We start from the raw sequence: 14,515 nt of genomic DNA, 5'->3' as shown, positions 1-14,515 counted from the left end.
AACATTTCAGTTTTTGACTGAAAAAGGCGCAGAGGCGACGTCGGGAGTACATTTACGTTTTGCACGTTCTGAGTTTTTTTCCATCTCATAATTTACATCCTACACCAAACGTCACTTTTTATATCAACTTACAGACGCATTAGTCGATTAGCCCCCAAAAAACACAAGGCAGATGCAAAGATATGTAAGTGGTGTTCTACTTTTACTGCATGAAACTGAAATTTTGTATGAAAGAGATGACCTGCGTTAAAAAAAAAAAAAAAGAAAAAAAAAAATTTCATCCAGGCAGATCATAATACAGTTTTTCGGCCGCAAGTTTACACCTCTTGTAATATGCGTGCTTGTACGTGTGTGTGTGTGTGTGTGAGTGCATTTTTTAAAAGTTTTTTGGATGTTTCAGAATTAATAAATTTGGTGTGGTAATCTCAGGCACCTGGGTGATTATCCTACTATTATCAAAGTGTATAATTGTCGGAAAATGAATTATGTATATTCCGGTAGGTGTCTCAGCTTGTTTAATCTAAAACTGGTATTCTTTATTCAAGACTGGCTTACAACTTCAGCTTGAAACAAACTATGTTTATGTAATTTGATGTTGATAATTGTCAGTAAGTTGAGTTGAAATACAGAACATACGAGGCGGTCGTCAGGGGAAGCCTTAATTCATCTTTTGATGCAACAGATGAGAACCAGCTGGTTTTCGTAGAAGAGTTGTTTTTTTCTGCATTGCAAGAAAATAATATTAAGAAATTTTTGGGCGGTATTTGTTTGCGAATCGTGACGCGGATGATGAATGTTGAGGCCGAAGTGGAACGAAGACATCTTTTTTTCATTCGAATGATATACGTCACGACGGAACAGATAAAACGAAAGAACTAAAACAGTTGAGGATGATCGCATCTGTTGGTGATGAAATGGTTTGCATAAGACGAGGTAATATTCAGTTTAATTCTTTACTGATGAAATCGTTTGTCTTCGAGCAGTTCCGTTCACTAAATTTTTTTCACTATTTGTAATTTCGTAGACTTGCAAATTACCAAGTTATTTTTAAGGGTTATTTATTTTGCAGTTGTTAAATAAGGGATTTCAATAACAGTAATGTATTTATATCGTAAACCAGCATAGCAAAGATGGCGATTTGTGGTTTAGGAAGAAGTAACACCATATGGCAATTTCAATTTTGTATAGCATCTATCGATCCTTTACATTCGTGTTCTCCATACTGTTCTGTATGCGTTTCTTAAGGTGCTGATTAAGAGAAATTGTTTGAAAGCAATCAAGAATTTCTTTAGTTGGATATCACTTCCTTTATTCTCCCGACGTTATGATGTGCAATTCAGAAATTAGATGAGCAGTTAAACTGAATTGTGATCGACGACTTAAAGTTTATCTAGCCGCAAATTCTCATGATCTCCTGTAAAGGCGGTGTCGGGAACATACAAGGGAGAACATCAAACTTTAGGGAACAGTGAGTGACGTCTTTTAAAGATGTGCTTGAACGCTACAAGAGAAAGAGCTGGTCAAATGTACAATGGATGGTTCACGTGATTGGTCACGTGGCTTTGTTTGATATACATACTTTTCTTTTCTCAATATTAAGGACAGAGAGAGGAAATTCATAAGAAGACATTCCGAAAGTGGATCAACTCCAAGCTTGCAATGGTAAGCTCAAACCACCGAAGGAAACGAATTTGTGACCCAGTCGCCGCCATTTTGATTTTCGCTTAGCTCCCTGGCGGCTTTCGTGCGAAAAAATTTCACGACTCTTTATTCATCTTTTGGTGTCGGTGCATACATACATGCGCATTTTTTGTTCTTCTTCATACGTATGTTCTCGCATTCCATCACTACCTTGGTTGTCAACGTTGTTTTGAAAACAGTTTCAGTGACGAACAATGATGTTTGCTTTTTCTCAAACGTTGTGCAGGCCGTACCACCTTTAGAGGTGACGGATCTTATCGAGGAAGTTCGAGATGGACATGTTTTCCTTTCTCTGTTGGAGGTCCTCTTGGGAACAACTTTGGTAAGTCTCGTTGTACCAATGTTTCGTTACGCGATGAATGTACATAACAGTTGGCTAAAGAAAACTTTGCCGCGCTGATTTTCTGTTATGTTTTGCTGTTGTTGATATTGTTTAAGCCTTTTTTGTTGTTGATAAGTGCTGTTGCTTACTTAATGCCTGTCTTTATCTAGGGTTGCAAATAGTTTATGACATTGCATTGCTGTCTGAGGACCGCGCTAGTAAGCTGAAACGGGACTGTAAGGCACATGGTCTTTACTGGCTGATCTTAGCGGTTCTATAAACTAATTAACCTTCTTTCACCTTCCGAGAGCTGATTATAGCAAAATATACTGGTATTCTTCACCAATGAATGCCCGCATATCCGTGTGTACTAGATTTACGATTAGATATTATTAGTTAACTGGGATTCGATAAACTCTAAGTCACCTGGTTTCGCAGCCTTTTTTTGGCTACGTCACGCCTGTAGGGTAAGAATGCGTTGAGTGTGACAGCTGCGAAGGAGGCTTCAGAACTTTTTTTATTCATTTCTAACACCACAGGCCTCGGAACAAAATCTCAGTTGTAAGGGCAGCGGAAGAGTTTGCGAATTACTTGTTTTTTACTTATAATTTACAAACTCTTCTTATGACTTACAATAATTGCCGGATACAAAGATGTTTTCCGTCTTGTCACGAGCGTGGGACAGTGAAAACATTTCTGAGTTCCCATGAGGATTCGAACCTCAGACCTTCGGATCCCGCGCTCCGATGCTCTACCGCTGACCCACAGAGACTCTATGGTGAGCAAGGCTCATTACGAAGATCATATTTGATACGCGTCCTGCACACTGCTAGGATCGGCAATGTCAAAAGCATCTTTACAAAATAATTGCCAGACTTTCTTCTCTACCACTAAAGTAAGCTAGTTATAACGCCCCAAAAAACGTTTTTTTTTTTTCAACAGAAAAGAGAGAAAGGCCGAATGCGTGTTCATAAACTCACTAATGTGACCACAGCACTTAAAGTGTTGGAAAAAAACAGGGTAAGTACGCATTTTTGCAACTGATGCACCGATCAGTTCGAAGCTTCAACATTCCATCCAAGGCAGTCCACGGACATTTGACCCTCTTCCATCCCAAAGGGGTTGCCCAGGGAGGGGATGTTGAAGTTTCGAATTGATCGACGCATAAATTTCCACGCTCGTAATGAATGCACTGAATAAGACATCAGACATTGTATCTTTTAATGTGTTGTTCAGGCTTTTTTTTCTTGGCCATTTTCTACCCTTAAATATATTTTCAAATGTTGGTCTTTATACTGTGGTTGGTGGTGATGATTCCGTACTTTTAGCTTATTAATGGTCGTTTGTGTGATACCCACAACTTTTGCTTTCTTAAGCAGACCAGGGTATGTGTAAGCGCAAACCTTTCGACGTGAAATTGATTTCCTTTTTTATCATCGCACAATCAAAACTCGTTTTCATTGGGAAGACTGCACTTTTTTAATATAACCACATTTTTCTGAAAATGATTTTTTAGGTCAAGCTTGTTGGGATCAGCAATTACGACATCGTCGACGGAAAGAGCACGACTATTCTTGGGCTTATATGGAGTATTATTCTACGATTCCAGGTACACTATGTAACCCTGGGTTTACCTGTCTTTCTTAATCCCAGGCGAGTGAAATTTTGTCTTTCATTCTTTATAAATTACTGGACTCTGTAAAGTTTCCAAACCCACCAGACACAGAAGAGTTTAGTTATTATCGTACTGACTTCGTCTTTTGGATCCTTACTGTAAGTTGCGGTTTCTCGTTTCTCCCCTTCGACTTTTATTCGAAGGGTAACCCGTGAAAAAGAAAAAACTAGTTCGTACCAACTGCAACTCCGTAACTTGCAAGGTGTCACAAATGTACACCTAGTTTGGAATTCCTAGACACCCGAAGCGAGTGACTGACATAAATTGCGTAACAATTTCACACCAATTACAGTAATCGACTAAAATAAACCGTGACGTAGATAAACGTTAACTAAGCGTAAACAGTCGGTGTTTAAGCAATAATCTAAGGTACAAAGGAAATAAATAGCGTTTCAAAACTAACATTTAGGGACCTCTGATATTTCTCAATTTCTGTCAGGTGCAAGGTGTCATTACTGGTGATGACGCTGGGGATGCCGGCGTCAAAGATTTTCAAGTCGAGAAGAAACTGCTTTCTTGGTGTCAGACATCACTTGAAGGGTGAGGCCTAAAATGATGTGCATTTGATAAGCCAAGGTGAAACGTCAAAGGCCGAGTTCAAGGTCAAAGGGATACAGTCAAAGCAAATAAAATCTCGCCAAGTGACCAACGAGACCAAAATGTAGCGGTATATATTATCGCCAACTGAGACTCGATTCGTTACAGTGTATATACTATATTCTTTTCTGAATTTTTTCTTATTTTGATAGTTCAGATATCTAGGTGTTAGTTTTTACTATTTTTCTAAGGTAGAATATCATTATGTATCGTCTTTACTTGTCTGATGAGTTTGGATTTCTAAAAATTCCTTTAAGGTACGAGGATTCCGTTAAATTGAAAGACTTCACAACAAGTTGGAGAGACGGTTTGGCTTTCAACGCCATCATCCATTCTCACAAGTAAGTAATCTGTGTCATTTCTATGAAGTAATTTTATTTCAGTTATTTTTTATATCTATGGCCCCGTTGAGAATTTGTTTTAGTCAATTTTCTTTTGTGCGGTTTTAATGGAGACCGCCATCTTGATTTCAAATGGCGCACGAAGCCTGGGAATAGTATTTGGCTCCTAACCCCGCCGCACTACTTTACTAGGAATGCGTACTATCACCCCGCCACATGGTGTTATCTTTCTCTGCGTTTTTCTCTCTTCTTATTTTATTACCAAATACTCAAAGAGAAGTTGAAAAAAAAAAAAAGGGAAAATTGATATCGAATAGCGGAAAGGCTAATCTTAATGATAGGATTTCCCCTGGTTCTGTCTTCCACCAAAATTTCTTTATTACCATTACATGTAGTTACGTATGATGCACGATCCTCGCAGTAGAGAGCGCTAGTTATGCAATAGCGAAAATCACACCTTAAAAAAAATCAGGCCTGTACGGGATTCGAACCACTGACCTCTGCGATACTAGTGCAGCGCTCTACCAATTGAGCTAACAAGCCAACTGGGAGCAGGCCGTTGAGTTGATTCGTAAAAAACCCGTGATGATAAATCAGATACAATGTATATGTGAAGTTCATATATTTTGAACTGCAGTATTAGATACGTATAATGCACGATCCTCGTAGTAGAGAGCGCTATTTATGCAGTAGCGAAAATCAGACCTGAAAAAAATCAGGCCTGTACGGGATTCGAACCACTGACCTCTTCGATACTAGTGCAGCGCTCTACCAATTGAGCTAACAAGCCAACTGGGAGCAGGTCGTTGAGTTGATTCGTAATAAACCCGTGATGATAAATCAGATACAATGTGTATATAAAGTTAGCTCAATTGCATAAATAGCGCTCTCTACCTCGAGGATCGTGCATCATACGTATCTGATACCGCAGTTCAAAATATATGAATTTCATATATACATTGTATCTGATTTATCATCACGGGTTTATTACGAATCAACTTAACGGCCTGCTCCCAGTTGGCTTGTTAGCTCAATTGGTAGAGCGCTGCACTAGTATCGCAGAGGTCAGTGGTTCGAATCCCCGTACAGGCCTGATTTTTTTCAGGTCTGATTTTCGCTATTGCATAAATAGCGCTCTCTACTGCGAGGATCGTGCATCATACGTATCTAATACCGCAGTTCAAAATATATGAACTTCATATATACATTGTATCTGATTACATGTAGTGCTAGAAAGCCCCTTACTAATTAAAGCGATCCAATCTTTTGAGACAACTCTAAGTATGCTTTATCTATCTGTTTCTTAGAAAAACCCCTTTTCCCCTAACTTTTTCTTTCTTTTTCTCTTTTTCCAGGCCGGAACTGTTTCGTTTTGAGAGCCTTTTAAAAAATGACAACAAAACGAACCTCGATCACGCGTTTAACGTAGCGAATGACGAGTTTTCAGTTCCAAAGTTGCTTGACCCAGCAGGTGAGTTAATTCAACATTTTTATAAATATCCCTGTTTTTTCTGTTTTGACCCAATTTCAATTCTATCGATTCTAAATGAGAAACTCTATTATAAATTTTGCTATCTTAATTTGCGCGTTTTGAGGGAACACATCCAAAGTCGATCCTTTTCATAAACTGCAACGCCTCTAAAGATTTCTGTGTTCATGATTACGATTTAATTCTTTTTAAGTAAAACGCATCATTAAGTCCTAGCGCATGAAACACATTCTAAGCCTTCTTAGCTGTCAGGTTCTTTTTTTAACTTTGAAACTTTATACGCTTCATTTAAGTGTACATGTTCGTCAAAAGTGTGCGGGCAATACTATCAGAACATTTCGATTTGGAATTGGAGAACAACTACACTTAATGTGCGACAGTTCTTCCTTCACGGTACTCATGCATATGTCAGCTTGTGATTTACATCTCGATTTTCAGCTAGACATTTTAAGTATATTAGAGAGTTTTTCTCACTTGATACAACAAAAATTGCTAATAAAATAAAAATACGAAGCAACCTACTTTTTCTCAGTCAGAGGCAGGTCTTGAGATCTTTTAAGCTTCTTCTGCAATCTAAACGTCTCTTCAGTGCGATTTGATTTGGTTTTTTGCCAACTGAATATTTATTGACCTCGAATTTTATGATCTTATGTATGTCATCCTCATTTCAAGGTGCGGCTATCTTTCCAAACTTTTATTGAAATGCTGGTTTCCTGTTTAAGGCCTAATTACCTGTGAGAGTGCATCAGGGACAAAAATTAGGCGACATTTTGATCAAAAACAAAATAAATAAATTGGAACGTCCATTAAGAAGAAAATAATGTATACCAGAAAAACTCTCCATGCATCTCAAGGTTAAAGAAAGACTACTGTACTAGAATTTTCTGATTTCTTATTTGAAAAAATTGCCAACTAGAAAAAAATATTAAAGACATTTTCCACTGACTAATTTACAAGCAAACACTCTCATCAGTTAGTGACAACGCAAATTGTTTTCAATTCACATGGTGATATTTCCTCAAAAAATGTCATGGATGAAGCATTTTTAATTGAATCACCTATTTTAGTTTGCAGAGAATGAAGAAAGTTAATAAAATGTCGGTACTCGCGAATTAAAGCACGGTTTTTCCTTTTCCGTACCTTTAGGATTTGATAACTAAGAAATTTCTGTGGTGAATTGTCTGTGTTGTCGCCTATGATAATTGATTTCAGTGTGTTTGTCGAAGGCCACATTTTAATCCATTCTTAAACAGAGAACAGTGAATATATTTTTTTTGTCTAGCCCAAATCTCGTTCATATTGTAATGAATGCATCGAAGCAACTCGTTTTGAGATCAAAATTGTTGAGATAAGTTGTAATTCCTTGGTTCCAACAGTTCGATAACTCCAAACCAAGGGACGCAAACGCCAACATCTATTTTGATTGTTTCATATGCAAAAAACTGCGAGTAACCTCTGTCTTTGGAATAATTTCGAACTTATGGCCAGCTTAATAAATGTTTGGTTTTTAAGTAAAACTTATTTGATTCATGTTTGTCCTTACTTTTTTTTTTTTTAAGATATTGATGTGGATAAGCCAGATAAAAAGTTGATCATCATGTACTTGACCAGTTTATTTCACGGCTTGAGAGAATACTCGCCACAAGGAGGAAAGAAGAGAAGAAAACTAGACGTAAGTTTTCCTTCTTTCGGAATTATTATTTTTTTAATAAAAATAACTTTATGTTAGTGTATCGAGTGGTATGTATCTTGCACCGATCAGATCCCACATCAGGGTATGTATCTTGCACCGATCAGATCGCCGCATTAGGGTATGTATCTGGCACCACTCAGATCGTCGCATTAGGGTATGTATTTCGCACCAATCAGATTTCCGCATCAGGTTGTGTATCTTGAACCAATCAGGTCACCACCTTAGGGTAACTATCTCGAACCAATCAGATCGCCACATTAGGGTGTGTATCTCGCACCAATCAGATCGCCGCATTAGAGTAGGTATCTAGCGCCAATCAGATTGTCACATGGGTATGTATCATGCACCAATCAGATCGCCGCATTAGGGTGTGTATCTCGCACCAATCATGTCACGACATTAGGGAATGTATCTCCAACCAATCAGATCGCCACACTAGGGTATGTATCTCGTACCAATCAGATCGCCGCATTAAAGTATGTGTCTCGCACCAATCAGATCGCCACATTTTGGTATGCTTTTCATTGCAGACAACTTTCGTTAGTCCATCGGTACATTAGAAGAGAGTTTTAAAAGCTTTCTATTTGACCGAAATGCTTTTCTATTCGTAACAGAAGTATAAATCATGTTGCAAATTAGATTTGAAAAACCTTTTTCTATTAAAGTATTTCCACTGAATTTGGTTAAGCGACAAAAACAAGTAAAAAAGGAATTGACTAATCAGAGAGATAAAGAAAGAGATAAATCAGAAGGAGTAACTAACCGAAGTAAATACGTCCAGCTTGCTTCAAGCGAAGAAAAGAGCACGTGACAAAAGATCTCTGGTTGGTCCATAAAATTTGCGACACCCTCTCGACCAATCAGATGCAAAGCCAAAACCGATCGCGACTTGGTCATGCACGTGCGTTTTTGTGCGCGTTTGGTGGTTGACTTATTTTTTTCTTCTAGTTCTCATTGGATCCGGATATTTTCGTTCGCTCTGATTGGCTGATTAGCCTCAAACTAAAAGCGCTTTAAATTAGAGCCGCTGCAACAAAGGATTTCTGTACTTTTATCATTCAATTCAAAATTGCTCAGCTTTGAAGTAAACTTGTACTTTTTTTTTCATTATCAGGATTTGGCGGGTCTTGAAGCTTACCGAGCATCTCTGAGAGACCTGAATGCGTACATCTCACAAGAAGAGACCTTGGTCTCCAACAAATTAGAATCTACTGGCCGGTTTGGTAATCCTTTAGACGATTACAGCAAATCAAAGGTTAGTGTGGATAATCCAGAGAAGCAAAAAGCTGCTGGTTGAAGGCTCTTGCATAAATACACAAACCTCAAACGAATCACTTTGCCTTTGCATTGATTGTTGATTCACAGAAAGGTTATTTTCTTCCTTCACGAGGTTTTAAATGCCCTTGACTAGTCCTAAGTTAGGTCTGAACAGTACGTATTTGTATGAAACTTGGACTCGATGGGATGATACGATGAAGGAAATCACCTGAACTTTCATTTTCTAGTAACAATAGGTGGAGCTAACATAAGAAACTTACTTACCTTGTTTTCCCTTTTCCTGTGTCGTTCCCAGTCTCTGATGGATGACATTACAAATCATCGCCAAGACGTGGGAGATGTAGTAGATATGGGCGAGACTTTAATAATGAATGACAAGACAGACGAGACACATCGAACAGAGATCAAAAACCAATTACTCCTACTCCACGATCGATGGGAAAAACTGGAAATTCTCTCACAGAGACTTCATAAACGGTAATAGAAGGCAATCTTAAAATAGGGAGAGCTCGTTTTTGTTGTTTTTAAGTCGTTGATATTTACACACACATAATGATATTTTTTTTGTGAACCAAAAGAGACTTTTGTGAAATTGATATTCGTATTATCCACGCCTACTCTAAACATTGAGATATACAGTTAGACGCATTTCGATATCGGGATTCCAAAATTGCCCCCATGATTAGTGTGAACAGACCTTTCGAATATTTAAGTCTCTTTATTTCGACGTTCAAGCCCAGTTCCAACTCAAAGAAGAACTCAAGAGAGCTACTTTTCCAGCCATAGCAAAATGCAAGGGTGAAAAAGTAACTTGCCAAATTAGTTTCTCTAAACCATGGTATTCCTTCTTTTTTCAGGTGTCGCGGGGCTGTCGTTTCGCCAAGGGAGCAACAGATTGACACCTACAACTCGTGGATACAGCAAACGAGAAATGAGATATCGAAAAGAGGACAAAGCCAGAGCCAAGCAGAGATCAGAAGAGAGATCGATGATCATGAGGTAAGCAGCACTTACTCATGGCCTTAATTTTTCATGGGTACTAGACGAAAATTATTTGGGAGAAATCAACTCAATCACCTCCAAGACAGCCTCTCGGTATCGAGCCATATATGTCTAGCGCAGACGTCCAGGATTAGCAATTTTGTAGTTTCTTGATAGAAATGGAGCAAAAAAGAAGTATTAAGTTTGGTCCGACTGGCACTCTTAGATCAGCTCGCACGCCAGTTCAATGCAACAATGTGTAATATACGAAACAAAATGAAGAGTCAAAGAACAAGAGAAACAAAAAAGTTCTGCCCGAAGAAAAAAGCTCACATGTCCAAGTACTGGTGCCACTACAACCGAGCTATACCATACAAGATGTTCATATTTAAGGCTTGTTACTTTTCGTTGGTTATGTAGCCATTTAGAAAGTTTTGTTTTGTTCTTTTTTTCTTTATCTTGTTTTATGTTTAGGGATCTATGGTACGGATCGATTATAAAAAGAAGGAAGTCGATCGGGTCGTTAGTGAAGTCGACGAACTCTGCCGGGAGCCTCACATTGACGAAGAAGACCGTGAGATATTGCAAGGAAAGCTGAAAGATTTTAACATCAACTGGGATACAATGACATCGGAGGCTGTTCAAAAAGACAAAGAGTAAGATATGATGAGAAACTTTTGTGTTGACGTTAGATTCAGTTAAAGATCACTAAGTTAAAAAAGGGAACAGACTATCCCTTTTAATTTTCAGACTGGCTAATGAGAGATTTATAGCTTTAAAAATTTTGAAGCTTAACTTAAGTGAAAAGTAACCCATGAGCATTTACAGCAAATACCGCACTTTGCAGTTTCCACGTTACTACTTCCTTGACTCTATACTAAAGCCCTTCACCATGTGACTTCTGCATGATTTCCACAAGATAAATTTCACATGCCTATGAAATTTCTTCGTGAAAAAAGTATGCCAAATATGTGCAGATTGTTCCCTCAGATTTTACTATTACGAGCACGTGATTATACGCAACGCATTGAACTAGAAAAGATACAAACTAAAATCAGCCTCATCTCCAAAGTGACGCCTTCTTGGATGTAGTTAGAATAATAGAGTTGTCGCGAAGTGTTTAGTTAAAGCTGTGTATCGCGTCTTTGTTTGCAGACTGAAGAACAAATTAGCCCAGCCTTCTCCCGCATATGAAAACGGTGAGACGGAACTTCTCGTCCAAGTTTCTCAAGACAATGTTGAATCAACACCTTCAGAGTTTAGTACATTTGAGATACAAGTAAGTATCAAAGAAGTTTCTATTCTAAGATAAATGCAATCTATATTAATGCACATAATTTAAAGAGAGTACACAGGTTTTTTGATAGCGCTTAGGTCTTAGTTATCTTCATATGACTCGAAAGGCCGAGTAACGCATTTGTCGAAAAACAAGACATCAGGAAAAAAATTTCCGTATGACGACCGTACGCGTTGTTGCGAGCAGGGCCTTACAGCCCTGCGAGATACTACCTGTGGGAAGAAAAGAAGAAAAAGGAAAGAAAGAACGACTGTCGTATAATAAAATGCGTATTCACTGAGTTAGGTGGACCTGGCTCCTGGACATAGCAAACGGACCTTGCTGCGCTTTGTCCCTTCGTATTAACCGCGAACTGGAAATTTTTCCGTTTAGCCTTTTCTCTTAGTCATAGGTACATAATATTTTGAATTTTGAATTTTTAGATTTCTTTACTTGTTGCCGATGGTTCTTTGTATTACAATTTTGACCATTCGTGAAAAGCGGTAAAGACTAAAGTGCCTTCCGACTTTTGTGGTCATTTAAATCTGCCAGTATTTTATAGCAAAGGTCAAATCTCGTCCTAGACTTTTATCAATGATGTATTGTTAAAACCAGGATCTTTTCTGTTTGTCAGTAATTGGCTTGATAGTTGTACAAAAGACAAAGTTATAAAAGCTGAATTACAAGACCAATTAGTTGGCATGGTCTTAATGTACAGTTTCTGTCATTTTACAGCCACAAGTACAACATTCTGTTGAGTCGCAACCCAATGTTCACTACCTCGTTGATTTCGACGATGACCATGTTGATGGCGCCGATCAGATTGACAGGTTTGACCTTTCTGTCTCTGTTATATCAAAAACAAATGATAAAGTAAATCTCATGGAGAGTGGTAAGATGTGTTCTCGAACCTTCAGTTAACTCCGTTGTAACTTATCTTGGTTTCCATAGCTCGAGTTGACTGATAATATTGCTGCTTTCCATGGGGTGGTATGCTGGTCCGTTTCTAGTTTTCACTACGGCTTCCCATTACATTTGTTTGACAGTTCACAGGTAAACCCTTTTGTACTTCTGGCTGGGGAGAGAGGTGTAGTGAGAGTAAGTTGTGTTGCCCCAAAACACGACACGATGACCAGCGGGTCATGTCTCAAACCCGTACCTTTCGGTACAGAGTTCAGCGCGATTGCCTTTCGGTCACCGTGTCTCCAACAGTAAGGAGAAATCTAACGCTTATTGTTTCCTCCTAGCCGCGACAGAGAGGCCGAGAAGGACGCTAAACTTGCCACATTACGGGATAAAATAAACGCTGTTCAGTTGGTGTTGCAGAAGTGCACAGGAAAGTTGGAGAACTTGAAATCCTCTGGTGCCCCAATTGACCTCCAGGGGGTCGAGGACCAGCAAAACATTGTAAAGGTACTGATATGGAAAGATTAAGGACCTCATGATTGATGTTTAACCAATATAAAACATTGTAAAGGTACTGATATGGAAAGATTAAGGACCTCATGATTGATGTTTAACCAATATAAAACATTGTAAAGGTACTGATATGGAAAGATTAAGGACCTCATGATTGATGTTTAACCAATACAAAACATTGTAAAGGTACTGATATGGGAAGATTAAGGACCTCATGATTGATGTTTAACCGATACAAAACATTGTAAAGGTACTGATATGGAAAGATTAAGGACCTCATGATTGATGTTTAACCAATACAAAACATTGTAAAGGTACTGATATGGAAAGATTAAGGACCTCATGATTGATGTTTAACCAATATAAAATCAGGCAGAGTTCTTCATTGAGATTTGTTATGTTTCCTCGGATTACTTTGTCAACAATTTAATTTGTTATAAATGTGAGTTACGTCTTTTACCCGTGAGATAAAGTATTTCGGGAAGAGAATCAAACTACTTTAACTTTACTTCGTTCACACGCCAAAATCAATTAATTTATAGTTCCTAATCAAACGAGAGAACAAAGACATGAGATAAGGCCAAGTGCTTCTGACGAAGTTAACAAAACGATGATTTTACAACTGAGACGCACAAAACTGACTTACCAGTTCGTAAGGAGTTGAAGTAAATGCAAAACATAATAGACGAACAAGTTTGTAGTATTTCTCTCCTGTATTTTTGGTTTGGCAATACACAGTTAAGTATTTGTCAGGTTGTGAGTTTCGCGTCTGGCATCAGGAAGTCTTATTCTTCATTTATTTGTCTGATTAGAATACGAATAAGGTGACATCAAGAGATTCATTCTGAATCAACCTTTTACAGAGAGTTTTTTCTTCCCAGGAATGTGATTCTGAATTAAAGGATGGTGAACCATTCTTGCAAGACGTCATTTTGTACGGCAGAGAGCTCTCACAAGATGACCTGTTTGATAACAACGAGAAGGAGAACATTACACGTAACATGGCTCAATTACAGGAACACTACGATGAAATGAGAAATTTTGTCGACGACGAAGAAGAGGGGTTTGTTAATAATAATAATAATAATAATAATAATAATTATAATAATAATAATAATTATAATAATAATAATAATAATAATAATTATAATATACGTTAATTGAAGCTCCCCTTAGGAGCTTCTCAGCCACAATGTAGACTAACTAAGTACTTGAAAATCCCCACTGGCAGGAGGCAGACCAGTGGGCTATTTGCAGAGCGCAGCTGAGGAGTTGAACTAGGGACAACCGAGAACAAATCCAGTGAGTGGCAGGGTGAAGGAATTGAACCCGAGACACCGGATTACAAGTCCAGCACCCTAATCACTCGGCCACGCCGCCTCCTTCGTTGTTGTTTTCATTAACGCTTGATTTAAACGCCGAAATTCGATTTATATCACTTTCATCGTAGAGGGATCTAGGGATGATATGGAGTTCCTAAACTCGGATGTTTTGTTTGGTTTACTCAATTGGATTTGTTTCTCGGTAGTCCCGAACCCCTACCCTGCAAACACTCTTTGCACATCGAGTTTTGAAAACAGTTATCTGACTGATCTACTTGAGTTTCGTTGTGCATTTCTTGTGTCTCTTACCTGTGAATCGACTTATAAGAAACTGTCAAAGTGAATAAAAAAAAAGTAGTCTTCAGTGGTCACCATGGTTATTATGTTTTCTCTAGTCTCAGCGAGCTGCGTGGTGAATTAG

General features: G+C 38.3%; 1 protein-coding gene across 2 annotated transcripts in view; it reads left to right on the top strand.

Moving 5' to 3' along the window:
• Window positions 1-14,515, top strand: part of LOC111325789 (uncharacterized) — a 57,268-nt gene that overhangs the window by 3,752 nt on the left and 39,001 nt on the right. Inside the window, exons 1-18 of one of the 2 annotated variants that reach the window (XM_088731857.1) lie at window positions 392-933; window positions 1,601-1,662; window positions 1,928-2,023; window positions 2,966-3,043; window positions 3,540-3,632; window positions 4,138-4,238; window positions 4,553-4,636; window positions 5,992-6,107; window positions 7,685-7,797; window positions 8,933-9,073; window positions 9,392-9,573; window positions 9,954-10,095; window positions 10,552-10,733; window positions 11,233-11,356; window positions 12,089-12,183; window positions 12,601-12,766; window positions 13,654-13,835; window positions 14,490-14,515. The exon at window positions 14,490-14,515 is cut by the window's right edge and continues 149 nt beyond it. In XM_088731857.1, the coding sequence (XP_088587983.1) occupies window positions 891-933; window positions 1,601-1,662; window positions 1,928-2,023; window positions 2,966-3,043; window positions 3,540-3,632; window positions 4,138-4,238; window positions 4,553-4,636; window positions 5,992-6,107; window positions 7,685-7,797; window positions 8,933-9,073; window positions 9,392-9,573; window positions 9,954-10,095; window positions 10,552-10,733; window positions 11,233-11,356; window positions 12,089-12,183; window positions 12,601-12,766; window positions 13,654-13,835; window positions 14,490-14,515 (2,026 nt within the window). In that variant the 5' untranslated portion in view covers window positions 392-890. Of the gene's footprint in view, window positions 1-391; window positions 934-1,600; window positions 1,663-1,927; window positions 2,024-2,965; window positions 3,044-3,539; window positions 3,633-4,137; window positions 4,239-4,552; window positions 4,637-5,991; window positions 6,108-7,684; window positions 7,798-8,932; window positions 9,074-9,391; window positions 9,574-9,953; window positions 10,096-10,551; window positions 10,734-11,232; window positions 11,357-12,088; window positions 12,184-12,600; window positions 12,767-13,653; window positions 13,836-14,489 lie in introns of those variants that run through there. The other variant, XM_088731856.1, reaches the window with a different exon arrangement.

This window comes from Stylophora pistillata, chromosome 8, assembly GCF_964205215.1.
Source record: "Stylophora pistillata chromosome 8, jaStyPist1.2, whole genome shotgun sequence".
In the NCBI taxonomy this organism is placed as follows: Eukaryota; Metazoa; Cnidaria; class Anthozoa; order Scleractinia; family Pocilloporidae; genus Stylophora; species Stylophora pistillata.
The sequence above is the reverse complement of the archived record's forward strand: the minus strand, read 5'-3'. Positions and strand labels throughout refer to the sequence as shown.